Source organism: Pimephales promelas, chromosome 6 (assembly GCF_988280905.1).
Source record: "Pimephales promelas chromosome 6, fPimPro1.hap1.1, whole genome shotgun sequence".
NCBI classification, from domain to species: Eukaryota; Metazoa; Chordata; class Actinopteri; order Cypriniformes; family Leuciscidae; genus Pimephales; species Pimephales promelas.
The window spans coordinates 25,687,455-25,715,441 of record NC_142774.1 but is presented as its reverse complement, the minus strand read 5'-3'; the positions used below and the strand labels follow the sequence as shown (position 1 = coordinate 25,715,441).

Sequence of the window (27,987 nt, the reverse complement as noted above, 5' to 3'; positions counted from 1 at the left end):
TGCTATAAAGATGGGAGACAAAAATCTCACAGGCATCAGCCTGACTGAGAGGTGATGATGGTCTCTCTCTCCTCCATTTCCTGGCAGCTAAAACATACAAAGATGTCAACACTAGCCAGAAACATTAAAGTTAGGATTTCTTGACATGCATTTGACATAAACCATGAATAAGCATTGAGAAAAAAAATAGAAACAAAAAAAAAGTCTGTATGCAGCTAACCAAAAATTTCCCAGATCCTTGTGAATCTGTAAACGTATGGTTTCTTTATGCACTAAGACAAATTTGAATATAAACATGCAATCAAATGAAAACAATTAGAAGTGACCCCGATCACTTCAGAAAATGTTGTATTTTGGCCCAACAGTTAGATTAAGCACTTCTGTTGAATAGCACATTCTTTTAATACCTTATTCTAAGTACTTCATATTTTATGCATTAAATTGCAATAATTGGGAGAACACTGTGAACACTAACAAGTGAACACTTGTGAACAAAAACAGAAAAACAACTTAAGCTAAAAAAGATAAAGCAAAATTAATCCCTCAACCCAAACTGTATTTCATGGCCATCTGAAGTGGCTGATTTCCCCTCACTTCGTTTTTTCCCTGCAGCATTTAAGCTGCATACAAACACACATAAATTCACAAACAAATGAAACAAAGCCTGTAATAGAGGAGAGAACAGCATTTCTCAGTTGTCACTCTTCGACATGATATCATTTCTGAGGCTGAATATTTCTGTCTACTCGGAAGATGAGCAATGAAGACAGTGAGGACAGACTCCCAGGGAAGTGCAGGAGATCCCAGCCTGCTCAGCATCAGGGTCCTGCGGAGCTCTCCTGATTATTCTAGCTTTTCACGATCCCTCCGTCGCCCTCACTCACAAAGCGCTTACGCCCCCTGTTGGCCACAGGAATACATTTGTTATAATGCTAGTGTTCACAGGATGAGAATTAACATCAAGTGTCAGACATTAACAAATTTACAACATCGATAAATAGGGAAGACAAGTCTCTGACCTGGTTGGACAGAAATCCCTCAGCTGCTTAGTGATGACTGACTCCTGGTAACAAAGGTCCACAAAGGTTTCCATAATGGAGTGTGCATGAGGCACATCCAGGTTAATCTCTGGCAGCTCATCGTAAACACGCTGGAAGCCCTGTGTATAACATGCAAACCCATTAATTCTCTCACAAACAACTTGATGAAAAATGTTGGAGCAATTCCATATTTAACCTGGTCAGATCCAAATTGTTGAATTTTTTGGAATTCAATTCACCTTTGACTAAGCCCCGCCCCCCTTAGTTACTGTTGCTACATCCGTCAAACTTCATCTGCGCTCTGCGTGGCTTATGCTGTAACAGCTCTTCCTGCTGAAATGCTATCAAACTTTTAAAAAGCAGCAAATAAAGTGTCCGATAGAAGTAGGCAAAAGGGGCTGCAATATGCGTTTGAAGGCTATATTCAAGACATACAGAAACAACAAGGCATCCAAATAGAGGCAAAAGCATAACAATACCGGTCACAGTCAAAAAATGAACCACCGCATTTCCTACTAATCGAGACGGAGTCTGGGACTAACAATATCAGGGAGCAACACTGTTCATGCAAAGCTGGGTAGGTCTCTATTCACTTCTATAATCGTTATTACAAAGCAAACGGACTACACGAGTATAACGTTGTATTTATTAGCAGCGTGTGCTAGCGTATCAACAACCGGTATGAGGACCGAAATCATAATCTAAAACATTATACGACACTTGTCACTGTCAGGATTTTACTTCGGTTTTGGGAAGGGAAAAACGGACACTCCCCTCCAACCTCTCTGGGAAACGCGTATCTGTGTTGCAAATGCCCGAGGCATAACGTTTAACCATATTTTGGATAAAACTTTGACGGTAATAGCCTGCCGAGACCAAAAATATGAGACGTCTGTGTTGAAAGTCAATGGAGCGCTGTGAAAAAGTGTCGGACCTCTGTGGGAGCTCGTTCTTGGCTGGGCTGTGATTGGTCAATCTACATTCTAGGGCGTGGCTTAGCCAAAGGTGAATTATTGACTTGAAAGTCAGATAAAGCTAAACTATTAAAACTGTAACAAGTTTAATGCCAGATTATTAAAAATACGGAAAATTAATAAATAAAGACTACTTTGTGACTACTATGTGGGTTTATGTCCCTTGCTCACAAGCACAATGATAATGGCTCAGACGTTCCTCTGCAGGGTTTGAAGCTGCAACCTTCAAATGACCAGGTCAACTTGGAAATCAATACAAGTTGACAAACAAGCTTCGCTGAGAAACTTCTACTGACGTCACAAAAGCAAACAGTTTTGAACACAACCATGATCTAAAGATTAACAAACCCAAATTTAGTGATGACAGGAAAAAAAACTTGGAATAAGTCACCATCCACTATCGTATTGAATCATGGGAAACTTTGGGCACCTCACTATCCAATTATGATTCCAATTTTAGTAATCACAATTCAATTCCACAACGATACTTTTTTTATTATATAAACAAAAACACATATTCTCAAATAAAAAAAAAATTGTATGTTAAGTTCATTATTAAATATTGCTTTAAAACATACAAAGTAATTTGTAACAATTTCAAATGGCATAAATGATGCCTTTTTAGAGCATTTGGAATACCAGCAGGTGAAATCGTGCATATCCTGTGCAGAGAAGTCCGCGATTGCCGTTTAATTTGGTTTGGACCATGAAAAACCATATGCAAGTTTATATACTCGTTTAAAGGTTTTGTGTGTGTGCGTGTGTAACTGTCAGCAAGCAGAACACAGCTGTCTCTAGCACATACATGTGCCATTGCACATATTGTATGTGGAAAAAAACTAATTTTCTCAGAATCTCAAAAGACGTGTTTCCATGTTATGTCAATGGTTCTATGCCATTATAAATAGTACCATCTGTTGGCTAATAATTAAAAAAATAACTATAGTAAACAATCATTAGGATCTGAAATTACTAGAAGAATAATGGTAGAATGTTCAGGCAGTTTTAGCTAATTGGTACCAGTATATCACCCAGCTGCACAATAGCTTTAAAAAAGAAAAAAAAAGAAAAAAGATGTTAAGTTTGTACAAACCCTGTTCATCTGGTCCAGAGTGATTAGGCCAGTTTGCCACAACACCTTGAGGAGTTTGACCATCATCTGTATGGCTGTGTCACCTGTAGACTCTAGTACCATAATCACAGCCTATATCAACCAGACAGAAAAACAGGTGAGAGAAATCAAAATGAAGAGGAATGAGAGGAATCATACAAAATGCATGTCATTTTTTATTTAGTAATGTCCTGAATAAGATATTTTACAGAAGTAAACACAATGCATTTAGAGATGTTAAATTAAAGCTTTTGAACAAGATGAAGATAACAATTTTTCTTATTTTGTTTAAATACCGGTATATATATATTTTTCCTTTAGCACTGTCCTTTGGAGGCAACAGAAGATAATTTTAAATGCGTATTTAAATTAATTAATACAATCTACCTTGATCTTCAAGCGCAAAAAGTTTTCATCCCTGGCCCTTAATCCATCATGTTTCCTTCTGGAGCATTAGTGAACATTTAGTGAACATTTCTGGAGCATTAGTGAACAAAAGATTATGTTATATTTAACATAATCTTTTATGTTAAATATATTCACTAATGCTCCGGAAGGAAACATGATGGATTAAGGGCCAGGGATGAAAACTTTTTGCGTTTGAAGATCAAGGTAGATTGTATTAATTAATTTAAATACTCATTTAAAATTATCTTTTGTTGTCTCCAAAGGACAGTGCTAAAGGAAAAATATATAAGGAATGTTTGAACATATTTAAATAGTTTGTTTGAGTCCCTCAATTGTCCCTCAATGTGAAAAGATCTCAAAATCATACAGTCACCGCTGGAAAGGGTTCAAATATGCAAAAGATACTGGAAAACTGAAGAATTTGCAGGACCTGAGGGATTTTCTGAAGAACATTGGTTAGTTTAACTGCTCAGGACAAACGAGGAACTCAAAAAACCATCACAAAACAAAACAAAAAAGTTGTGGATCATCCAGGTAAAGACACAGTATTAAGAATCAGGGGCACGTACACTTTTGAAAAGGGTAGTTTTTATAAATTCAGCTATTTATTTATTTTTTGTCTCATGGACTTTATGTAAACATCTTTTATGTTAAATATCTTATTTCGGAAAGTACTAAATAAAAAAAAAAATGCATTTTGTATGATTTCTTTTTTTTTTTTTTATAATTTGCATTTTGAAGATTCTGCAATGGGTATGTCAACTTTTGAGCACAACTGTATATAGTCATTTTTATATATTGTCATATATGACAATGATGACACTATTTTACGTATTAAAATATTTTAATTTTACACTATTTTAAATATTTTACTATTTCACGAAATGTTCATCCATACCTCATAGACCAGTTCATGATGAAAGTGTGGCACTTCTAGATCTCGCAGACAGTGCTCAGCCTCAGAGAGCACACCTGACACCAGGTACTCCTTTAGCAGCAGGTTCATCTGTAAAACAAACAGCAACATAATATATAAACAGCAAATAAGGTGCAGGATGTGGAACAAAATTTGAGTTTCTTCATTTACATGTGGGTTTTGTGCCCAAGAAGTTTGAAGAAACACCTAGCCTTCAAGAGATAGTGTTTTTACTAAAACTTTGTTTTCTTTTCTTTGTTCTATATTTCATGGGTTATACTAATTCCAACAATATTCTATTTATAATTTTCCTTAATTCACCTTTGGCTAAGCTCCGCCCCCCTTAGTTACTGTTGCTACATCCGTCAAACTTCATCTGCGCTCTGCGTGGCTTATGCTGTAACAGCTCTTCCTGCTGAAATGCTATCAAACTTTTATAAAGCACTAAAAGCAGTAAATAAAGTGTCCGATAGAAGTAGGCAAAAGGGGCTGCAATATGCGTTCGAAGGCTATATTCAAGACATACAGGTGAAACGCAAGAAACAACAAGGCATCCAAAATAGAGGCAAAAGCATAACGTTACCGGTCACAGTCAAAAAATGAACCACCGCATTTCCTACTAATCGAGACAGAGGCTGGGACTAACAATATCAGGGAGCAACACTGTTCATGCAAAGCTGGGTAGGTCTCTATTCACTTCTATAATCGTTATTACAAAGCAAACGGACTACACGAGTATAACGTTGTATTTATTAGCAGCGTGTGCTAGCGTATCAACAACCGGTATGAGAACCGAAATCATAACCTAAAACATTATAAAACGGTCTAACTTCACACTCACAGTAAAAAAAGATGTGCTTGTTTATCTGCTGACTGAGGACGTCCACACAGTTTAATCCAAAGACGACACTTGTCACTGTCAGGATTTTACTTCGGTTTTGGGAAGGGAAAAAACGGACACCCCCCTCAAACCTCTCAGGGAAACGCGTATCTCTGTTACAAATGCCCGAGGCACAACGTTTAACCATATTTTGGATAAAACTACGACGGTAATAGCCTGCCGAGACCAAAAATATGAGACGCCTGTGTTGAAAGTCAATGGAGCGCTGTGGAAAAGTGTCGGACCTCTGTGGGAGCTCGTTCTTGGCTGGGCTGTGATTGGTCAATCTACATTCTAGGGCGTGGCTTAGCCAAAGGGGAATTTTGCTTGACTGTCATTTTAAAGTTTTCGTCAACTCCTACTGCAAATTTTGTCCAAAATCGGCAGCGATGATCCTTGGACTAAGACGCACAGAAAGGACCAAATAGATGTTTGATGCTACTTGTTACTTCTTTAAACAAAAGTAATCCGTTACTTTACTTAGTTGCCCCATATGGAAAGTAACTTTTCACGTTACTTGTTAATTTTACGATACTTTTATGTTGCTTGACTTTGGGCAGAACCCAATATCTGTTCCTAAATGTGTAGTAGGCCCACATAAAGTTCTACAATGCATAATGCCATATATAATTATGCATAATGCATTTATCAAAAATTGTTATATTTATGAAGAAATGCCCGTTAGTAAAAGTATAGCGCTCACACATACAGTATGGCTTGCATGCTCCCCTTTAAATCACAAACTATGCTTCGGAATATTATGACAAATTTTTTCTTTGTTTCACAATATTCAATTAATGATTGTAAACTGAGGCTGGTGTCTTTAGAAGAGGTATATGTGCTGAATTTTACAAAAACAAACCAATCCCATGCTATGGGCACAGCCATTGATACAGGCTGGAGCAGATGTTTTTTCCCCCGCTATTCGAACGGGGAAGAGTGATAAAAGCCTATTGCGCTTGAATTGTTTAAAAGCACTTGAATTAAAGATTGGCTGATCATAGGATAGGCCTACATTAGTACCATCATCGGTAATGATGGAGGGATTTGAAATACATACTGCCTCGCTTTACCTCTTTGATGAGATGTTTGACAGGCCTCTGGCCGCCACCAACTCCCCACACATTATCAAGCCGCATGATTTCCCTCTTCATGGAGAGCAGAACTGATGCTCTGTCCAGTGCAGCTCTAACAGTAATGAAGGCATGAACACACAAACATGGGAGCATTATATCAGTGGGTCAGAAGCAGATAATACAGAAAATAAGAACAAAAAGAATGATTTCACATATTAGATAAAAGTGCATATTCAATCAAGGGCCCCATGGCATGTAGGGTGGGAAATTACCTTCATTGCCCACAAGCCACAATGACTGATTAGAGCACATTTTACCACTTTAGTTCTTCTAATAGTAGCCATTTTAACTTGTTAATTCAAATAGACACCATTCATAAATCCCTATTAGGAAGGTGCAAACTGCTTGAGTGACTAGTCGACTAGTACCTCTAGCCAATTAGGCTGCTTGTGGGTTCACTCTTATTGGGATATGGTTCTTTCCATCTGTGCTACAAGATAATGAAATGCTACCTCTAGAAGTATGCTTCATTTTTACAAAGCAAAAGCATTTTTCATCACAGGCCAATCAGAGGTAGTCACCACAATTACGTAGTGATAAGGCGAATCTTTTTGCCACTGTAATCACATTTGGCTGGTGGCAGGTGGTAAATTCCCACACCAAATACCACTCTCTGACCCAAAATTCTACTATCATCGTGACTCCCTGAATTTAACTAAAAATAAAGCACCTCGCAATTCTAAGTGCTGCATTCAACACTTTTCACATTAATTACAATTTGGTATGTGATGCAAAGGTTCCGCATAAAATTTAGGTTCATGTACTGAGTAACAGAATACTTATTCATAATCTGGACACATGACTGCCAGGTGAAAATCCAAGCAAATTACCCAAATAACCAAGACCGTCACATCAAGCTCACCTGGCATGGTCACAATCCACCTTGCCTTTGTAACAGTCAAGGAAACTCATGGGTAAAGCGTGGTCAGCAATGGCCCGTGCAATAAATTGACCTAGCATCTGAAGAAAAGAAAGGAACCAGGTATTATAAAGAATGTGCTCATACAGGTTTGGAATGACATGTGGATGAATAAATAATAATTAAAAAAAAAAACTTGATTGAACTTTTAATAATATTGTCCTTTTTATGGAATTTTTCATTGTCATATGACATTTTTCCCTAACCTGTGGGGCCTCCGGTGTATCCAGGATGAGGTCTGGCAGTTCTTTAAGTATTTTGTCAAACGCACGTGACATGTCCCTTTCAGAGAGCACCTTTCCAGATAAGTCTGAGAGAAGACGTGATGTGAGCTCTCTTTGGCTGGCCTTGCCTTCCAGAGACAGAGAAACAGCCAGAGAAGAGAACTCATATCTGTGATGGCCCAAGTTCAGCTCTTTGAGAAGCATCTACCAGACAAAGGAAGAAGCAAAAATAAAAGTTTAGATCAACAACTTACAAAGACAGTAGAAAATTGCTGGGAGGCGAATTAAAGGAAAGGTTCACCCAAAAACGAAAATGATCCCATAATATACTCTCTTGTGATTATGTATGGTCGTTGGCAGTTTTATAAAACCCATCGTTTCGCTACAGAAGGCATTTATTAACCCACTCGAGTCATATGGATTACTTTTATGATGGATGTGCTTTTTGGAGCTTGAAACCGGGCACTATTCAATGCAATTACAAAGAAGGGAAGAGCCAGGATATTATTTAATATAACTCTGATTGTGTTTGGCTGAAAGAAGAAAGTCATAGGATGGCTTGAGGGGGGAGTAAGTTGTGGGATAATTTTTCGGTGAAATATTCATTTAACTAGTTTACATTCTGAGGAGTAATTAGAATACTGTATATCAGACCAAATATGATTGTCTAATGCAGTGGTTTTTAAACTTTTTTGACTTCAATATTTAAAGGCCCGACAGTCCTAGTTCTATAAATTAAATTTCAGGATTCCAGACATCCTAAGAGATTAGTGTGCTTTACGGATGCAGCCCAGGTATGTGTGTTGGAGCAGGTTTGAAACTAAATTCTACAGGACTGTGTGGACCTGATTGTGTTTTGCACCCCTGAATTAACAGATAAACAAATGAATTCTGTGTGTAAGCTCAAAAACATATCAAAGTACAACCAGGAGAGGAGTTTGCACACATTATCGTAGAAAATGTCTAAAACAAAAAATATATATATTTAGAGGCCAAATAAAAAGACAAAACATTTTTGATTAACATCATTAGAGTGAACGGGGTGAATTATAAATATTTTTCATCTTTTTTTAAGGCACCAGCTTCCTGGATGAGAAGCACTACTCTAATGGTATTCAATGAATGGGAATGTAATGTTTAGCTACTAATCTGAAACAAAGTTTCTGTTATTTGGCATCTGGCTTTGTTTTAAGCTATAGCTCACCTCCACCTCTTTGGTGTCTCCATGCTCAAAGTACTCCTGCACAATGGGGTTGATGGTCTTCTCGAGTTCTCTCTCGTCCAGCTCCGGTACTACTGTAGCATATACTGTGTCTCCCTGATAAACAAACGAGAGTCTGACACTAGAAAAAACAACTTTAACATAAAAGGATAACAAATCAATTAAACAAATACTAAATCATTAAAAAAGGTGTTTTCATCTTTTATTTTCCCTAGTAGATCTCTCCAGTAAACCGTTATTGCTGAAGTCCATCTGTTTGTTCAGCACTTGGGTGATACAGTGCACTGATTAAGATAACAGCAGTATTCAAACAGCATGATTACCAGCAGGGCTGCCAGAACCCCTTTACCTCACATTCCACCCAACTGAACAAGAGCAACACTGATTCTTAAAGAGCACCTATCATGGATTTTTGAAAATGACTGTTCATGTAGTGTGGAATATAGCTCTAAGGGAATGAAAACATCCTGCAAAGATTTATATCTGAAAGTGCACCGTATATAAAGTAATTGTCTTTTAAAAGTGTCTATGAAATGAATTGTTTTTGAAACGAGTCATTAGCTGTTACATCGTGACGTAGAGAGGTCATTGGCTGCTCCCAACAACTGCGTGAACAGACTCTAGAAAACATTCAAATACTTCAGCTTGATCGCATCATGTCGAGAAGACGCTGTGTTCTATATTGCAAAGAAAGTTCAGCCACTTGTTTCCATTGTCCAGGGACGAGCACGTGAAGAATCAGTGGTCAGAGTTCATATTTGCAACGAGTAATATTTGCAATCCATTGTATATGGATCAGGTTCGTCCTCCTCCGAATCACAATCTGTAAATAATATTCATAATGTTTGCTGTTATGTTTTCTGTAGCATGCACAATATAGTTATATTGTGTTGTGTACACTCCGCACAGCTTCTAAGCGGGGTAAAATTAGTTTTGTTTTTGATATTCACCAGACAGTCATTGAAAATATGGCAATTACCTCCTAAACGACTTAACCAAATATGACTTCGCTCTATATAATATGCACTGCTCCTCAAAAGCCGCCGCAATGTGAGTTTCGCCAGGAATTATATGGATACTGGTGTTACATGTTACACGGAAACTGGTGACGTGGATTACGGACTACCTCATGGACAGACCACAGTGCGTCAGACTGAAGGGCTGGAAATCTGACACTGTGGTCAGTAGTACGGGAGTGCCACAGGAGACCATGCTCTCTCCTGTCCTCTTCACTTTGTACACATCTGACTTTCAATACAACTCCGGGCTCTGCCATGTACAGAAATACTCCGATGATACTGCGATAGTTGGCTGTATAAAGGATGGACAGGAGGGGGAGTACAGGAGCCTGGTTGCGGACTTCGTGAGGTGGTGCAGGATCAACCATCTACAGCTGAACCCCTCCAAGACAAAGGAGATAGCGGTGGACTTCAGAAGGAAGAAACCACATCTACAGCCTGTGTCCATCGATGGGCTTAATGTGGAGGTGGTTAGGACTCACAAATATCTGGGGCTGCAAATGGATGACAAGCTGGAATGGACAGCAAATATGGACACCCTGCTCAGGAAAGGGCAGAGTCGTATGTACTTCTTGAGAAGGCTGAGGTCTTTTAACATCTGTAATAAACTCCTGCTGATGTTCTACCAGTCTGTGGTGGCCAGCGTCCTCTTTTATGCTGTAGTTTGTTGGGGAGGAAACAGCAAGAAGAGAGACGCCAGTCAACTGGACAGACTGGTAAGGAGAGCTGGCTTAGTAATAGGCTCAGAGCTGGACTCTCTGGCAATAGTGGCAGAAAAAAGGACCCTGGACAAGCTGTCCATACTGGACAATGCCAACCACCCTATGTACAACACCTTCATCGGGCAGAGGAGTGTGTTCAGTGGTAGACTGCTGTCTCAGCCCAGCTCCATCAACAGACTTAAAAACTCTTTTGTCCCACTGGCCATCAGACTGTACAACAGGGAGGATAATAGATAATTGGACAATTTTTCTACCCCAATCTGTACTTCTTGTACTTCCATCTGTATTTGTATGGTCTACCTGCATCTGCACTCCATTAGCACTATTTACTGTCTTTGCACTGCTTACTGTGGCTATGGTTGTTATAGGGTAATTGTATTTTTAATTTTATTTTAATTGTTTTATTTTAATAGGTTTTAATGTATGTATATTTTTATGTATGTTTTGTACGTTACTGGATACCTGAATTTCCCTCAGGATAAATAAAGTATTAATCAATCAAAGCTCACTCTTGATGGAGACGCGAGTAAGGGACCGTGTGGAAAGTGCACTTTTTCTAACACATTTGTTCAAACACTTTATACAATTTTCAACACTTGACAAGCTATAATCCTGGTTATGGGCGTTCCGTTGCCGACAGTCTCTGTCTATGGTTTACCAATAACAACTGACTGGGTAATTTGACCAATCGCCACAGATTTGCATCACTCAAAGGAGGTGTTAGGGAAAATGAATCGTCGAACGAATCATATGGGAGTCGTTGAACAAATCAGTTAAAAATAAATGCATATTATAAGACAAATAAAGTGTTTTTTATCCTTGCATGCACGTTTGACTGTTTTTGGGAACCCCTAAAAAAATTAGGAACATTTCAAATGCTATGATAGGGGCTCTTTAAACTATGGGTTCAACAAAAAATGTCATTCTGTCACTTACTCGCACTCACGCCATTCAACAAAATATCAAACCTCATTGGTGGTCATCTCATGACACAGGAATGATGTTATTGACGTCACCATAATTGATTTGGGCTCTGTATACATGAGCCGTGTCTGAAACCACAAACTGTATATCAGGTGCTACATTTGGTTTAAAACGTACTTCACGACCATTAAAGGGGTCCTATTACGCCCTTTTACAAAGACTTTATTTTGTTTTTGGGGTGTTAATATGCTTTCATGCTTGATTGTTAAAAAAAAAAAAACAGTATTTTTCACATTTTACATTATTCCAGCACCTTTCCCCAGTCTGGCATGAACATGGTGATTATTTCCTGTTTCAATGAAGCCCCTCCTTCTTAAATACGAAATGTGCTGCAATTGGTTGGCTGGCCCATTGTTGTGATTGGCACCACTAAGTGCATGTTCGGGAAATGCCACGCCCTTATCATGACCACGAGCTGCTCGACTCCGATATAAATATTGATTAGATCTAAAAATTATGGAGCAGTCCTGAAGAAGGCTGTGTTGCCAAAAGTGTATATCTACTTTTAAATGGTTTTAATGATTTTGCCCAGTTCATTAAAGGCTGTTTACTTTACCATGTGAGTGAGTATTTCGTCTATATAGTTTAATCATGATACTTGTTGGACAACTATGGCAATACAAACAGTTATCGATCACAAAACCATCGTTAATTTTCCTAAGGGGTGGTGAACAGCCTTACAAAAGCAAGAGCTTACAAAAGCTACAGTTAACAATATGGCTAATGTTGGCTAGCAGGCGAGTGGAGCTAAAGCTTCGCCCTTTGCTTACATTGTAGCAACAACATAAAACTTATTGGAACTGTTGATAGAAATCGCAACAAGAAATAATAAGACATACTTGCAAGTTGTAATCCACAAACAATAGACAACATATCCGACAAAGTGAGAACTGCTCCATTTCAGGAGAAGCTTTTGTGCGTAGACTGCATTGTACTCTCTTAGTTTCTGGAAGCTGTTCTCCGTAAAATGTGCAGCACACAGATAAAAGTTGGGGTTATAATATTCAGGAAAAGTGTCAATTGTGTGAGTCTCACGGTCAATGTGTGTTGGCAGCCCTGCTTTTAGAAGGGGGATAAATCGTTGGCAGCGTTCCTCCTTCCTCTATGCTTCTTCTCCATGTGTGGATTGTTTACATTAGACTAGTGTGTGCACTGTATTGCATGCACACAATGCTTATACAAGTGGAGATTGTTTACAACAGAGTGCGCACACATTTTGCGCAGCATATACGTACGCAGTGTTTTTTAAAGGGATACTCCACCGTTTTTTCATAATGTATGGCGGAATACCACAGCAAGTGCTTGGGAGCACTTCGACTCGGCGTAGTAATATCATCACTCGTGAAATATCCTCTCCCTCTCCAGAATGATGATATTACTGTGCCGTAGGGCTGGGCGATATATCGAGTATGTACGATGTATCGTTATATTTTTTGAAACGATATGGAATGAGGCAATACCGTTTATATCGATACAGTAGTTTGATAAGAGCACATCTGAAAAATAGCGGAGGTTGCAGTGTGAGCTGCTGCAGTGAAAGTAGCAAGGCTACGTAGTACAATTTGTCCTAAACATGACACAAGCTTATATTAATTGCGTCAAAATCACTTTGATATAGTTAGCAAGTTTAAGGCAGCTTGCCGCCCTGTCAAATGCTCTGACAGACACTGTTGCTGACTGACAGATATACTTGCGCTGTTTAATGCGTTTGAGATGTGGTGCTTTCCTCAGTGCTCAACTTACATTTCACAGGTATATTCTCCATCTGTAAATGTTAGAAAGTAAAGCAAATATGTCCATTTCACAACAAATATGTCCATGTCAGAAGAGGACGAGCTTCTGCAAGTGAATCTCCGCTAAAATTTATGCTTCCTTGAACGAGCGCCGGCGCGCGCATGCGCGTGAATAGTACTACGTAGTACGCAATAATTCTGACTAAAATAAACATATTGCTAAAATATTTGTTGTTGGAGAAAATAAATGTGCCATATGTGGAATTTTAAACCTACAAGTATATATTTTTAATGAAAGTGAAAGTGATTATAATGGGGTAATCAAATGCAGGCTAATATAATTAGTTTGTGCTTTTGTTTTTGTTTTTATTTTCATTTTGAGTTTAGCTTTTAGTCAATATAAAAACAAAAGCTTTTTGCACATAATATATTGCATATCCTATATTATATTTGTTTCCATATCCTTCAATATCAACATTGTTTGTAGGGTATCATTGGGCCGAATGTGAATATATATATATATATTTTTTTTTTAAATATAAAGATTTTCTTTATCTAAATAGAAAACGTAGAAAGTACCGAGATATATATCGTATATCGCCATTTGACCAAAAAATATCGAGATATGATTTTTTGGCCATATCGCCCAGCCCTACTGTGCCGAGTCCATAGAAATATATGCGCCGAGTCGAAGTGCTCCCAATCACTTGCTGTGTTATTCCGCCATACATTGTAGTTATACACTTTACACGCTTAAAAAAGTGCAACGTTTTATTTTGTGTCACCATTCTTGGTCAAGTTACGCTACTGATGTAACTGTATTTAAATAGGGAAAACGTGGAGGTTATTGGTCGCTTAAGTGCTATCAAAGTGTCTCGCGCGCCACAGCGATTGAGCACACGCAATGAGACGAGAAAGGTATGCATCAACTTCTCTTAGTTAAGGGAATAACAGTTTAATATGACATTAAAACGGTGGAGTATCCCTTTAAGCGGTTGATGGAAAATAAGCTAATGTGCGTTCTAAAAATCTAAATTTAGATCTATTATTTTTCAAAGTATTTTTAAGTCCCCTTGATAACAATATCGTGCATATTCATTACCACAATTTATCACATTACCGAATACCGGCACGTCTAGTTGCGTCACTTCACTGCCATTCACAAATCCAGTACCATGGCCTCAGGTGATAGCAAAGTTTCCAGAAAATACACACTTCAGAACCTTGTCGGAAGTAATAGTAGATAATCCAAGTACTTTTTGCCTACTTTTATATGCGTATTATAAATTTGGACAAACTACTTGCATTTGGCAGACATTTGCTGACAAATAAACAGCATATCTGGGTCCAGGTGTTGACTGGTACTGTTAATGTATACATTCAATGCCCATAAAAAAAAGGAATATTTTGTAAAGTGTACTAGTATTCTTCATGTATAGAATGCAAAGGTTAACAGTAGGTGTACTCTTACCTGTGCAGATTCATCATAGTTGGGGTCTTTTGCGTCAGGTTCCTCCACCTCATATACCATACCCGCTGCTCCCCACACACCTTTACCACCTGCTCCACCTATTCATAGGAGCAATAAGAATAAAACAGTTATAAGATAGCCAAAAACGCAAAAGGTAGGAATTTGAAATATAAAACATTTATCCAATAGAAACTAGAACATAAGAGGCAACTTTTATACCCGTTACCATATTTTTGGGTTTGGAATCGGATCCATTAAATATATATATGTCATGATGATAAATACTGTAACAGTGATGTAAGATTTTGGTCATACCACACAAAGTTACTATCAAAAAATAGGAAAATTGTGCCACTGGAGGCTAAATGGATCCTGCTCTGTGGTTTAGTATTGCATCTACATTTGGTGTCCATCATTCTTTAATTAATTGATATATTGGAAAAAAACAAATAATTAGACAACAATTCTTATTTCACAATCTCACCTTTTTTGGGCAGTCCGCGACCTTTTCCAGTCCGTGACTTTCGATCATTTACAGCGTTTTTACCCTTGGGGCTGTGTGGATCGGTAGAAAGCTCTCCAGAAACCGATTCAGAAAGTGATTCCCGAGTGGAATCCCGGGAGGATGATTTACGCAGGCGCCGTTTAGCCTTAGCTTTCAGTCTGGCCTCATGCAGGGCCTTTTCCTGAGGGGTCCAGTTCCCATTTACCTCCAACTCATTCAGATCCTCACTGCCATAAGTCCCATCCACCCCATCCTGCTCTTTCTCAAGTGAGAACACACCTGTACCAGACACAGACACAATGGACAACTATTAAGATACTCCTAGCTTGGTGCACTAATCTAGTTTATACTTTTGTATAAACTTTTATATAATTTGGCATTGTGTGGCAATAGCACAAATGGCTATGAATATTGTTGGTTTTATTTTTTAATAAACTACTTTAAATGCAAGTAAAAGCTCCTGAAAAACACAAGCCCTTACTACTACTCCTTTAAGCCTAAAAAAAAGACTATTTACATTTTCAAGTGACATTATATATGCATCATCCTAAGCAGTTTAATCATCAATCAGCTTTCATTTCATCATGCAGAAATGTTTATCTTTCCTGCACACCTGGTCATGTCTCAAATTCACCTCTGATAAACCATAAAAAAGTTCTAGTTCTAAGCTCTAAAAGCATGCAAACATCTTAATTCAAGAGGTTTAATTTGCTGAATTTCAGATTCTTGCACAATCTTGGCATTTAAAATACAATGGGGGAAAAAACTATACACATTATTGTCATTTACTGAGCAGCAGATTTTAAACAATGCAATGCACAAACAGAGCAAGTGTTATGGAAATCCAAATTATAACGTGATAGTATATCCCATGAAATGCAGTACTTCTCATAATGTATAAAAAAACATATTTCAGAACACAAGGTAAAAAGTGAGTCCACTTTCAAGTCAACGTCACAAAGCTAATCTCTTTGCTAATCTCAGAACTGCAATAAATATGAGCTGAGGTTCATCCAAAAACAGACATCTTGACAAACAATTTGCTACCCTGTTTTAAAGGGAAAGACTCAAAATAAACACGCATACAGGTTTGAAACAACATTACAGTGTAAAAGTGTTTTTTCTGCTTTCAATGGACTACAGAAAATGACAAGCAAATGAAGAGATAAACAGGGCAGCAGCAGCAGAAGGTTAGCAGAAAAGCTGACTTTGCTTTTTCTGACGCCTCTCTGGTGCTCTTGCCGAGCCTGACTACATATGGCAGTGTACAGTCTACATAGGGGTGGATGGGGGTGTTTGAAAGGAGGAGTAGGAGTGGCCTTCATGGTAATAAATACTCCCGTCCTAAAATACTAGCTACAATCAGACGAGAAGCCACACTGTAGTTACTACAGTGTTTAAACCAGTTAAAAAGCACCAGGAACAGCAACGCAAAATGGGCACAGCAGGGCCATATCAAAAGTTTTACTTCAACATTTTGTAGCTATGTTCTGTAAAAATTTTGACTAGGCCACCAGAGGTTTAAACAACATCACAAAAAAAATTGCTCAACAACAATGTTGAGTCGTTTTTGTATTAAGTACTAAGCAAGCAGGAGAACAGGAGGTGTGTTTAACCACCAGCAGTTTAACTGTCAATAAGGACAATATGACATGATAAAAGGAAAACGTCTTATCTATTTTGACAACTATGGCTTTTTCACCTCTGACATCTTCTGGGGGTGTACATTAGACCCAGTTTACAACAACACATCCAGTCAGTAGTGCAAATTTGCCTTTCTAATCTGTGTATTACACATTATGCAGTATGATTGTGGATCCAAAAATTGGCAGGTTTTCATAGTATGGGGTCAAAATTATCTCATTTGTTTGTTACAAGCTGAACAAATACACACATTCAACATGCAAACATTTTTTTTTTATAATACATGTATCTTTCCAATAGAGATGCTCTGATGTATAAGCCATTTTATTAATCAAATTAAAATCTCATCGATTAGAAGAAAGTTATAAAAATGAGCTCTTGTATCTCTAAGTATGTGTTATAGACTTCTGTTTATTTTAATATAAGACATCATTTCACTCACCCCCATGCTGTACCAACCCCGTAAGACCTTCGTTCGTCTTCGGAACACAAATGAAAATATTTTTGATTAAATTTGAAAGGTGGATCACTGCTACATAGGCTGCCTAAGGGAATGAAATTTGACGGCCCAGAAAGTCAATGAAGAAAATGTTTAAAAATATTCCATGTGACAACAGTGGCTAAAGTATAAGTTTATCAAGCGACGAGAATAATTTTTGTGCAAAAAACAACAACAAAAATAACGACTTTATTTGACTATTCCTTTTCTTCCTTGTAGGCCTGAGACAAGAGTTGAAGAAATTTCCACGACACATGCACAAGAATTGCGATCTTCAACTACTTCAGTTCAGTTCTCGCGCATGCGTCGTGCAAATCTCTTGAACTCTCGTCTCAGGCCTACAAGTACTACTAATTAATGACTTAATTTTCATTTTTGAGTGAACTATCCCTTTAATAATACATTTAAATTTTTACAAATATTGGGCAGAGAAACCAAAAGAACATGAATCAACTTAGTAGGCTTAGCAAATGAATATATCCTTCAGTTATTTTCATGCCTAATTATGCCTGTTAAAATTAGTTGTAAGAGCTACAGTGTTACAATCATTATTCATATTATTGCTCAATAATATTTTATGTCAATGCAGTAAGGGTAAAATCTTTCCGTGGCAGGGACAGCTGCCACCGAGACCTGTCACTCCACCCGTCACCGCTAGTGGCAGCTGTCACTCGACCTGCCACCGCTATATGCGCCTGTCACTCGACCTGCCACCGCTATATGCGCCTGTCACTCGACCTGCCACCGCTATATGCGCCTGTCACTCGACCTGCCACCGCTATATGCGCCTGTCACTCGACCTGCCACCGCTATATGCGCCTGTCACTCGACCTGCCACCGCTATATTCGCCTGTCACTCGACCTGCCACCGCTATATTCGCCTGTCACTCGACCTGCCACCGCTATATGCGCCTGTCACTCGACCTGCCACCGCTATATGCGCCTGTCACTCGACCTGCCACCGCTATATTCGCCTGTCACCCGACCTGTCACTGCTATATTGGCCTGTCACCCGACCTGCCACCGCTATAAGCGCCTGTCTCTCGACCTGTCACCGGTATATTCGCCTGTCACCCGACCTGTCACGGCTATACGCGCCTGTCCCGCGTCCTGCCACGGCCATACGCGCCTGTCCCACGATCTGTCACGGCTATACGCGCCTGTCCCGCGTCCTGCCACGGCCATACGCGCCTGTCCCACGATCTGTCATGGCTATACGCGCCTGTCTCGCGTCCTGTCACGGCTATACGCGCCTGTCCCGCGTCCTGCCACGGCCATACGCGCCTGTCCCGCGTCCTGCCACGGCCACGCGCCTGTCCCACGATCTGTCACGGCTATACGCGCCTGTCCCGCGTCCTGCCACGGCCACGCGCCTGTCCCACGATCTGTCATGGCTATACGCGCCTGTCCCGCGTCCTGCCACGGCCATACGCGCTTGTCCCGCGAACTGTCAAGGCTATACGCGCCTATCCCGCGTCCTGTCACGGCTATACGCGCCTGTCCCGCGAACTGTCCCTGCTATATACGCGCCTGTCCCGCGACCTGTCACGGCTATACGCGCATGTCCCGCGAACTGTCCCTGCTATACGCGCCTGTCCCGCGACCTGTCACGGCTACGCGCCTGTCCCTCAGGACATTCAACGCTTAACGTGAAAAAACGCTTCGTGCTCAGTGCACTAAGACAGTGATATTAAAAGACCAAACTCAGTACAAATCATATTAATAAACCATAGCCTATATAAAAAAAATAAGATGAGTCCAAAATTAATATGAACGCAATATTATTTACGGAGCCCGGGAAGTCACCTGTGGGGAAAAAAAAAAAACAATCCGAGGTGACGGTTTTGCAATCCGTCCCCTCAGTTTATAAACTGTATCCTACTCACGAATTCTACTGTTCCCTCGGTTTAACAATTCGTGCCCACGAATTAATACACCGTACCCACGAGTTCCTAATCCGTGCTCTCAGATTTGTAAACCGTGCCCTCAGTTTTTGCAATCTGTAGCCTACCTAAATTGATAAACCGTGCCCACGCTTTCGCAATCCGTACTCACGGGTTTGTAATCCGTAGGCTACTCACGGATTTGTGGCTCGTCCAGAGTGTGCCGCATGATTAATTTCAAACAGGCCTCCTATTTAGATGCGGGATGCATTGTTTTTAAAAGGACTTCACATACAAAAAATAAATAAATATAACACAAAGTTATAGGCCTATAAAAATAAAACATTCATAAATTGTTTTATGATTAACATATTCCTGTCTTAAGTGAACTCATTTAAAGTTATAAACACAAATAATAGGCCTAATAATAATAATTAGGCTATTATTATTACATTTAGGCTACATATTTAGATATTTATAAGACGCTTTTATCAAAAAAAAAAGAAACAAAGAAATTCGGCAAATGTCAGTCATAATACAGGTTAGACAATAATAATACTGAGATTATCACAAACAAACACAAGATTTTGACGCATATCCAAGTGTTTGTGCACAAAATATAAATAACATTGACTTTTTGCCTTTATTAAACATTTAAAATATTCGCAAATTAATATGGAATTTTTTTTTTTACTTTCTAAAATAAAATTAGAAAAAAAAACTATATTTTGCCCGCAGTGCTAAATGAGAAGAGCATGTCTCGGGAACCATATAGAGATGATTTATAAGTGATTTATAGGCTAATCATAATAAATGTGTCTAAAAAAATAACGATGGATTTTTATTGTTTAAATAAACAGTTTTCTAGTGACGGGCTAAACATCTCCATCTCCGCTGTGAAGCGGATGCACCTTTAGAGAGAAATGTCTCTTTCGGATTGTATAATCAGACGGTATTGCTTTCGATTCGAATTTGTTCCTTTAAAAGTGGATATTTCAAGCTTTAGATATGCTTTTGTTTCAGCTCATTTATGAGACGCGCTCCGGAGATCATGAAAGAAAAACGCGCCTGATTGTTTTATTTTATTTTTACACACCGTGTTCTTGTTATTTTACAAATACACCGTTTTCTTGTTATTGTGAGTTTACACAAATAAAAGTAGTTACAAATAATATTATGTAGCCTATAGGCTAATGTAGTACTTTTTCTGTATGACCAGAAATGCTAGAAATTGTTCCACTGTTGATAGGAACATGCCAGTGTTTGCGGCTGCGACTCAGTGACATGCATGCGCGCTCCACAAACACTTGGATGCGTCAAAAACCTGTGTTTATTATAATCTTAGCCCATTATTATTGTCTAGACTGACATTTGACGAATTGCTCTGTTCTTTTTTTGTGTGGATAAAAGCGTCTTAGGCTAGGCCTAGCCTATGTAGCTAAATGGATTTTGATAGCTTTATTATTTGCGTTTATTACTAGAGTTCACCGAAGACAGTAATATGTTTAACATACAATTATTTATAACTTATAACCAAATCTTTTACAGTTTTTGAACTGTGCTATTATTATTTTATTTTATTTTTTTTCGCTTGGTATAGCCTACTGAGATTTTTCCTCTAAAAATGGACTTTAAAGATAAAAGTAGCCTAGTTTTTTTTAGAAAATGCAAGAAATTATCCATTTAAAAAAAAAGGATTTTAAAAACAATGCAATGCATCCCGCATCTAAACAGGAGGCATGGTTGAATCATGCGGCACATTTTTGGGGACAAGGCAAATGATTTAACAGATGATTTATAGGTGATTTATAGGCTAATCATAATTAATGTGTCTGAAAAATAAAGATGGATTTTTATTGTTTAAATAAACTGTTTTATAGTGTGGGCTAAACATATCTCTCTGCGCTTTAGAGAAATGCACCTTTCGGACTGTATAGGCTAGGCTAATCGGTATTTGCTTAATTCGTTTAAAGTGGACATTTGCATATTTCAAGCTTTAGATAGGCTTTTGTTTCAGTTCATTTATGAGACGCGCTCCAGAAATCATGATAGCTCGCCTGATTGTTTTTATTTTATTTTACAGTGGGGAAATTCGCAAATAATAGGCTAATTATTAATAGTAGGCTAATTATAATAGGCTAATAAAAGGAGTTTCTTTTTTTCCGAAATATTTCTCAAACAGCATATAGCCTATATTAAATATAATCATTATTAGGCCTACTACTATATTGTGTAGAATAGGCTGCATAGAATATTAACTAGCCCATATCTAGATTTATTTAACCATGCAAAGAGGCGCGTAGGCTATATAGCCGTGACGGGTCGCGGGACACGCGCGTATACAGCAGTGATAGGTCGAGAGACAGGCGCATAAAGCCGTGACGGGTCGCGGGACATGCGCGTATAGCCTATAGCCGTGAAAGGTCGCGGGACTGGCGGAAATAACCGTGACATGTCGCGGGAGTCGGGACAGGCGCGTATAGCCGTGACAGGTCGCGGGACTGACGCATATAACCGTGACAGGTCGCGGGACAGGAAAATATAGCCAGGACAAATCGCGGGACAGGCGCGTATAGCCGTGACAAGACTCGGGACAGGCGCGTAGCCGTGACAGGTCGCGGGACTGGCGCATATAGCCGTGACAGATCACGGGATAGGCGCGTATAGCCGTGATAGGTCGGGTGACAGGCGAATATAGCGATGACAGGTCGAGAGACAGGCGAATATAGCGGTGACAGGTCGGGTGACAGGCGAATATAGCGGTGGCAGGTCGAGTGACAGGCGAATATAGCGGTGGCAGGTCGGGTGACAGGCGAATATAGCGGTGGCAGGTCGAGAGACAGGCGCATATAGCGGTGGCAGGTCGAGTGACAGGCGCATATAGCGGTGGCAGGTCGAGTGACAGGCGAATATAGCGGTGGCAGGTCGAGTGACAGGCGCATATAGCGGTGGCACTGGCAGGTCGAGTGACAGCTGCCACTAGCGGTGACGGGTGGAGTGACAGGTCTCGGTGGCAGCTGTCCCTGCCACGGAAAGATTTTACCCCCTCTCTGTCAATGTGTGCGCGTGTGTGTGTGTGTGTGTGTGTGTGTCAAAAATTTCCTAAACCTTTTAAAAAAATGTATTATTTAAATTTAGTTTGCGCACAATATAGCAATACAAATATTACAAGAACCCACATTTGGTCGGTTAAATGCTTTATGCTTATCAGATAAGATAAATGAATGGAAGCCATTTAAGCGAAGTTCTGTGCGCAATCAAAAACAAAGACCATGGCACGTGCTTTTGATCACACATAGCACGGATCTGGACGCTGTATTTCTGAAAGAAAATCGCGAAAACATATCATGAAACATTAATATTCAAACTCCTGTGGCAAGAACAAAAACATCCGGGTATTTCAGCAAGGGGGCGTATGTTTTAATATTGTAGCAAATTTCCCCTAACAAAGAAGAGTAATGATTTTTATAGCATACAAGATCAGATATAAATAGATGGAATTAGAAAAGAAACGTATTTAATGACACAAGTGGTCATTCCATATTGGTTTGTTCGTACGCAAAATTTGCAGCAATATGACAATCTTACATGCTAAAGCTCGTTTGCGGTTAACTGTTTTGGTACCAAGTTGTAGCTAGTTCATATTATTAACGATAGTTAATTTATGTAATATATGGGGAAATAATGTTGCATGTATCTGACTACATTATGTGTATCAGATAATAATAATAAAAATAAAAAAGAAATACATATCCGCAAAACGTTTTGCATGAAAAGAGTTGTCTAGCTTATGTGCTCACAATAACAACCAGTGAAATCTTAGTATTAAGTTCATACCACACACATACAAGCCTTTCTGCCAGAGCACATGGTGGAACATGAGTGCAAAGTTAAACCTATGTCGTCTGCAAAAACGACACCGTAAAAGATCAACCCTATGCATTGATTAGCTAAACGCAGGTTGAATACATAAATGAGCAGTTGTAAAGGCAATCATTGGTTTAATGTTCGTACCATCGTTTTGGGTGGCAGTGGTCCAGGCTTCAATCTCAGTCGCCATTACGCTTGTTTACCGTCCTCCTAAGCCTGCAGATCACGGAAACAAGTAAGTTAGTAACCACATCAATATCAAACGTGCAAAATCCCGTGATTACATAAACAACAACAAAACACATCGTGTCTGACCATACCTGATCTGACCGTTTTAATTTAAGTTTCAGTCATAAATGCATTGAGCTTAACCTCACCTTAAACTGAAGGCTCGCTTCTCACTTAAAATCTAGCAGTAATGTAGCTAGTAGTAGAGTACACAATCCTTGAGGGAAATGAGAAGATTCGGGTTCAAATATATTGTTTAATAATTCCAGTCAAAATGTCAACAAATAAAATTTGCATTAGAAGTGCAGCACGCACGTTGCAGAGAGGAAGCAATAACATGGACAGTGTTTTCAACTTCAGACAGCTCAGTCAGAGCACGTCACATGAGTAGCGTGAGCCTTATGCATATTAATTACGTAACGTGTGTTTCGTCAAGTAGGACTGTTCTAAAGTGGACGAATGAACGTGACTTGTGAATCATGAATATTAAATGTGTTACGTGACTGGTCCCCGACTGGTCCGACTGGTCCAACGCTCCAGGAAGCCTACAAAGCAACGTCAGCATTACTAAATGTATATTCATGAGTTGGATTTGTAATGGGAGTGACTGAAGGGGCTGGAACTTTTACAGTCTATGGGCTGGAATGAACTGTTTTGTCCAATCTCAGAGCCATGTCCAATCTCATAGCAATGACAAACTAGGCGGAGATTGACGAGTTTGTTTCTTTGGTAAACAACACAATACATTTTTTGGAGTTGTGCACATTTTGACACCATGTATAGTCATAAACTGAAAAAATAAAAGAAAAGTGTGGTAGTGTAAATAGTTAACTTACTTAAATATTAAAATATAAGGCCATAATGTAATTTGGTTGACCTTTACATTTACCCTTACTAAAATGTGCTGGATTTTATATCTGACGCTTTCTGGACATCCAACATAACTGTGATTGATTTTTCAATCCTGTAGTTTTTCTTTGCACGTCCACACATTGTGTCTGATGTGATATAATTGTCTATAAGTAGAGATCTGTGTGTTTTTAAATACTGTAAAGTTGAATACAAAAAAAAAAAAAAACACATTGTAAGGGAAAACTAATGATTTAACCAGTGTTGTAATGTGTCTGTAGTCTTTCAATTCCCCAGTAGCCTACGTCACCAGATGTCTCTGTCACCACAATACTGATGTTTCCACTACAACTTTACACTGGTGTAAGAATTGCTCTTTAATTGTGTTTTTTTTTTTTGGTTAATCCATTTTTATTTAAAAATTTTACCACATGAATCCATGCACCAAATTATTATGAATTATTTATTATAAATTAAAATGTATTATAATAATTATTTTACATGAATTAATTTAGGTCATGCGTTCAATAGTGCATGGAACAAAATCATGATAGGCTATCAGTGATATTGCATATCAGAAACAGTATTCCACTTTCACTATTGATATAGGTATCAGCGATATGTTGCATATCAGAAACAGACTATAATTCAGTTATAGTCAATCATATGATTTATTACATCACTAAGTTAATGAGTACAACATTAGCTATTATACATAATTCGATAAAATTATTTTTGAAATATGAAAGGTGCCTTATTGTGTCAAAAAATCAATTCATACTCCACATTCCATTCCAGATGGGGGCAGTATACCTCCAGAAAGTGAGTTGGTCTACTCCATACTCTAGATTAGAGTAACAAAAGAGAAACAGCATAGGGTGCTTCCAAGAGGGTAATCTATCGACCGGAAGTTGAAGCCTCGCAGGAGCTGCCATCTTGTAACAGAACTTCACTTACGCTAGCATTTCCATTGACTCCCATTAATTTTGGCGTCACTTTGACAGCGAATAACTTTACATCTGAGGCGTTTGAAGACCCCATTTGTACATTATTTATTTCTAAAGAAACACGACAATGTATAAAATGCTCCATTACCTTGTAGCTTATGTTATGGCCCCGTAGAAGCAGTTTTTTGTAAAAGTAGGCTGACGATTGCGTCAAAAACCAAGTGACTCTCTGTCGCATAGTAGAGAGTTTACCGTATGGACAGGAAAAGAAGCTTGCGTGCAATAGGGGAAACGTGGAGGCAATCATAGAGCCGAGCGTCAGCCTCTGCGTCATCGTTTCTAAACTCCTCCGTTTTGTTCCGCTAAAACGCCCTCCAGAGATTCAAAACGCAAAACGGAGCTGCAGTGTTTCTAAACTTCTCTGTTTTAGATCTTCGTTTTTTTCCATTTTAGTCTGGACGGGAGGTGCAAACGTAGCAAAAGGTCTCCGTTTTTAAACAAAAACGCAGTAGTGTGGACGGGGCCTGAGTTTGGTGGGAGCTACATTCTTGCAAGTAAATAATACATGATTAGACGAACAAAATAATCAGTCAGGAACTATCCTATGTCTGCTGGCTGATAGTCATGTTTGTTATTTTTCTGGTGAAAGTATCTTGCCTCAGGCTATAATACAAATAGTTTTTTTCAAATATGCAGATTCATCTATGGTAGCTTGATATTATAATATTGATGACATGGCTATTATCTGCCAACAAACATTGAATTGAATTAGCATATCCATTATGTAAAACAGTAGCCAATAGGCTAACATTACTATAAAGACGCTGGCTTGTAAACATGAGCTATATACGCGATATTTTGACATTTGAAAAAAAAGAAAGCCCATGACACTATATTCATTAGACATGCTGAAATATATGCCAATGTACCTTTGATGAAGACATTTCACACAAAACACTGGAGTCTGCCCAAGATGTGAGAACTCCTTCCTTCTGCAGAGTTCGGGGGTATGGCTTGTCAACAAATGCACACATGTATTCCGTAGTGTAACCATGACAGATTTTACGACAGTACTAGAAGACAATACTGTTTCCCAACTGTAAGGGGACCCCGAGAGCAAAATTTCAAAAATAACATAATGCTGCTTTAAGATGGCAGAGCTCAATCGGTTTCCGGGTCATAGGATGGAGGACGCAGGAGCGAGGAGACGAGAAGGGATATTGAGAACCAGCCATAGTCTCTGCCCCTACCTTCACCACGACGACCCTAGAGCGTTCAAGTCCTCCTGGGGAAGTTCCAGTTCCATATATGGGAAGTTCGTAGGTGGGAAGTCGTGTTTAGGACGGCAGTGTGTTCAAGCAAAGTCAATGGGTGCTTCTCAATATCCCTCCTCGTCTCCTCGCTCCTCCGTCCTCCCTCCTATGACCCGGAAACCAACGGAGCTAGGCCATCTTGAAGGACATCTCAATTCTCTAATTGCACTGTGAGGAGTCGAGGATCGAGGAGTGAGACTTCCAGAGGAGGCATGAGTGAGGATACACAGATGTATCCTATGCGAAACTGTTTTATTGAATAAACGTGACACAGATATCAAATCTCCTCCCCCTTCAAATCGGTCACAATCATTTTAATTTATCCTTTACCTTTTGCAGTTTATATAAGCCACACATCTCACACATTTCAACAGTATAGCCTACCTTTATTGTTATTTATGAATTTATTAAATAACCAAACTTCAACAACATAAGGGCAGATCCTTTGAGTGCTGCTGATGACGCTGAGGAGTGACACTCGAGTGATCAAGTATTCCAATGGGAGCAGCGTGGGGGGAAGTCCAAGATGGCGACCTGATCAGACGTGTTTGTCCGAGCTCTTGAACCAACTGTGGTTAGACAGTGCAAAAAGAACTTTTAGTTATTTGTACACTTTGTTCATAATTTAGTACGACTCTGACTTTATGTTTTCCTCACTTCTGTGTTAATACCTGGGCGTAAACATGGTCACTTGATTCCCTCGTCGGTCGCTGCTAAACGTAATGCGTGCATGGCCAGTGGTGGCCATGATTACGTGGTCGCGTCTCAGGATGATATGTTTAGTTTAGTTAAAGAGGAGTTTCCAGCATTGCCCATCACCCAGAGTGAATCATACATGACATTCACATTTCAGACATGTCCGCCGAATTGAAGGCTGTTATTGACAAGGTTGCAAGTCTTGAGCGACGTTTGGATGATGTTGAACGGCCAATAGTGCAGATGCAACGAAGGACGGATGACATGGAAACGTATTTGAGAAGGCGTAATCTGAGGATTGGCGGGATTCCTGAATCTGTGCACGAGGACATCTGCCTTGAAGTGATCAAGATCTGTCCAAAAGTCCTTCCTAGTGCCTTCCTAAAGGACAAGCTTCCAGAAATTATTGACGTAGTTCATCGTCTCTGGAAGATTCAATAAGGTGACGTGGGAAGATCCAAGGCGACCATTATGCAGTTTTCTGTCCGTTCTTACAGAGACGCTGTCTGGAAGGCCGCAAAGAATTCTTCATATCTGAAACAGAATGATCTGCGTTTCATGGAGGACTTTTCAGCTGGAGACCGTGAGAGGAGGAGAAAGCTGTGGCCAGAGGTTCAGAAGACACGTGCAAAGATGGCATACTTCGTCGGAGGCAGAGCTTTTATTCAAGGACAGGGTGAAATCGTTCTTTCTACATGAGATGTTTTCATCTTTACCCGACGATGCCAATTTTAACATGGTGTACTTTTTAAGACAGTGTTGACTGGTTCATTTGTTATAGTTCTTTTTGCAAT

General features: G+C 39.2%; 1 protein-coding gene across 1 annotated transcript; it reads right to left on the bottom strand.

Annotated features, from left to right (window-relative positions):
* Window positions 1-178: 178 nt before the first annotated feature.
* On the bottom strand, window positions 179-23,745 carry pdcd4a (programmed cell death 4a). Its single transcript, XM_039694227.2, has 12 exons — window positions 23,538-23,745; window positions 23,305-23,376; window positions 15,244-15,543; window positions 14,760-14,857; window positions 8,813-8,926; window positions 7,591-7,812; window positions 7,328-7,425; window positions 6,403-6,517; window positions 4,432-4,539; window positions 3,108-3,218; window positions 1,020-1,159; window positions 179-900 (listed from the first exon to the last, which is right to left on the bottom strand). The coding sequence occupies exons 2-12, from the start codon at window positions 23,348-23,350 to the stop codon at window positions 849-851; spliced, it is 1,404 nt and encodes a 467-aa protein (XP_039550161.1). The 5' UTR covers window positions 23,351-23,376; window positions 23,538-23,745; the 3' UTR covers window positions 179-848.
* Window positions 23,746-27,987: the final 4,242 nt, after the last annotated feature.

Coding starts and splice junctions, on each gene's coding strand:
- pdcd4a (XM_039694227.2), bottom strand. CDS start 23,350: ATGGCGACTGAGATTGAAGCCTGGACCACTGCCACCCAAAACGATG. Junction 15,544..23,304: donor CACTGCCACCCAAAACGATG/GTACGAACATTA, acceptor TGTCTGGTACAG/GTGTGTTCTCACTTGAGAAA. Junction 4,540..6,402: donor TCAAACATCTCATCAAAGAG/GTAAAGCGAGGC, acceptor TTTGTTTTACAG/ATGAACCTGCTGCTAAAGGA.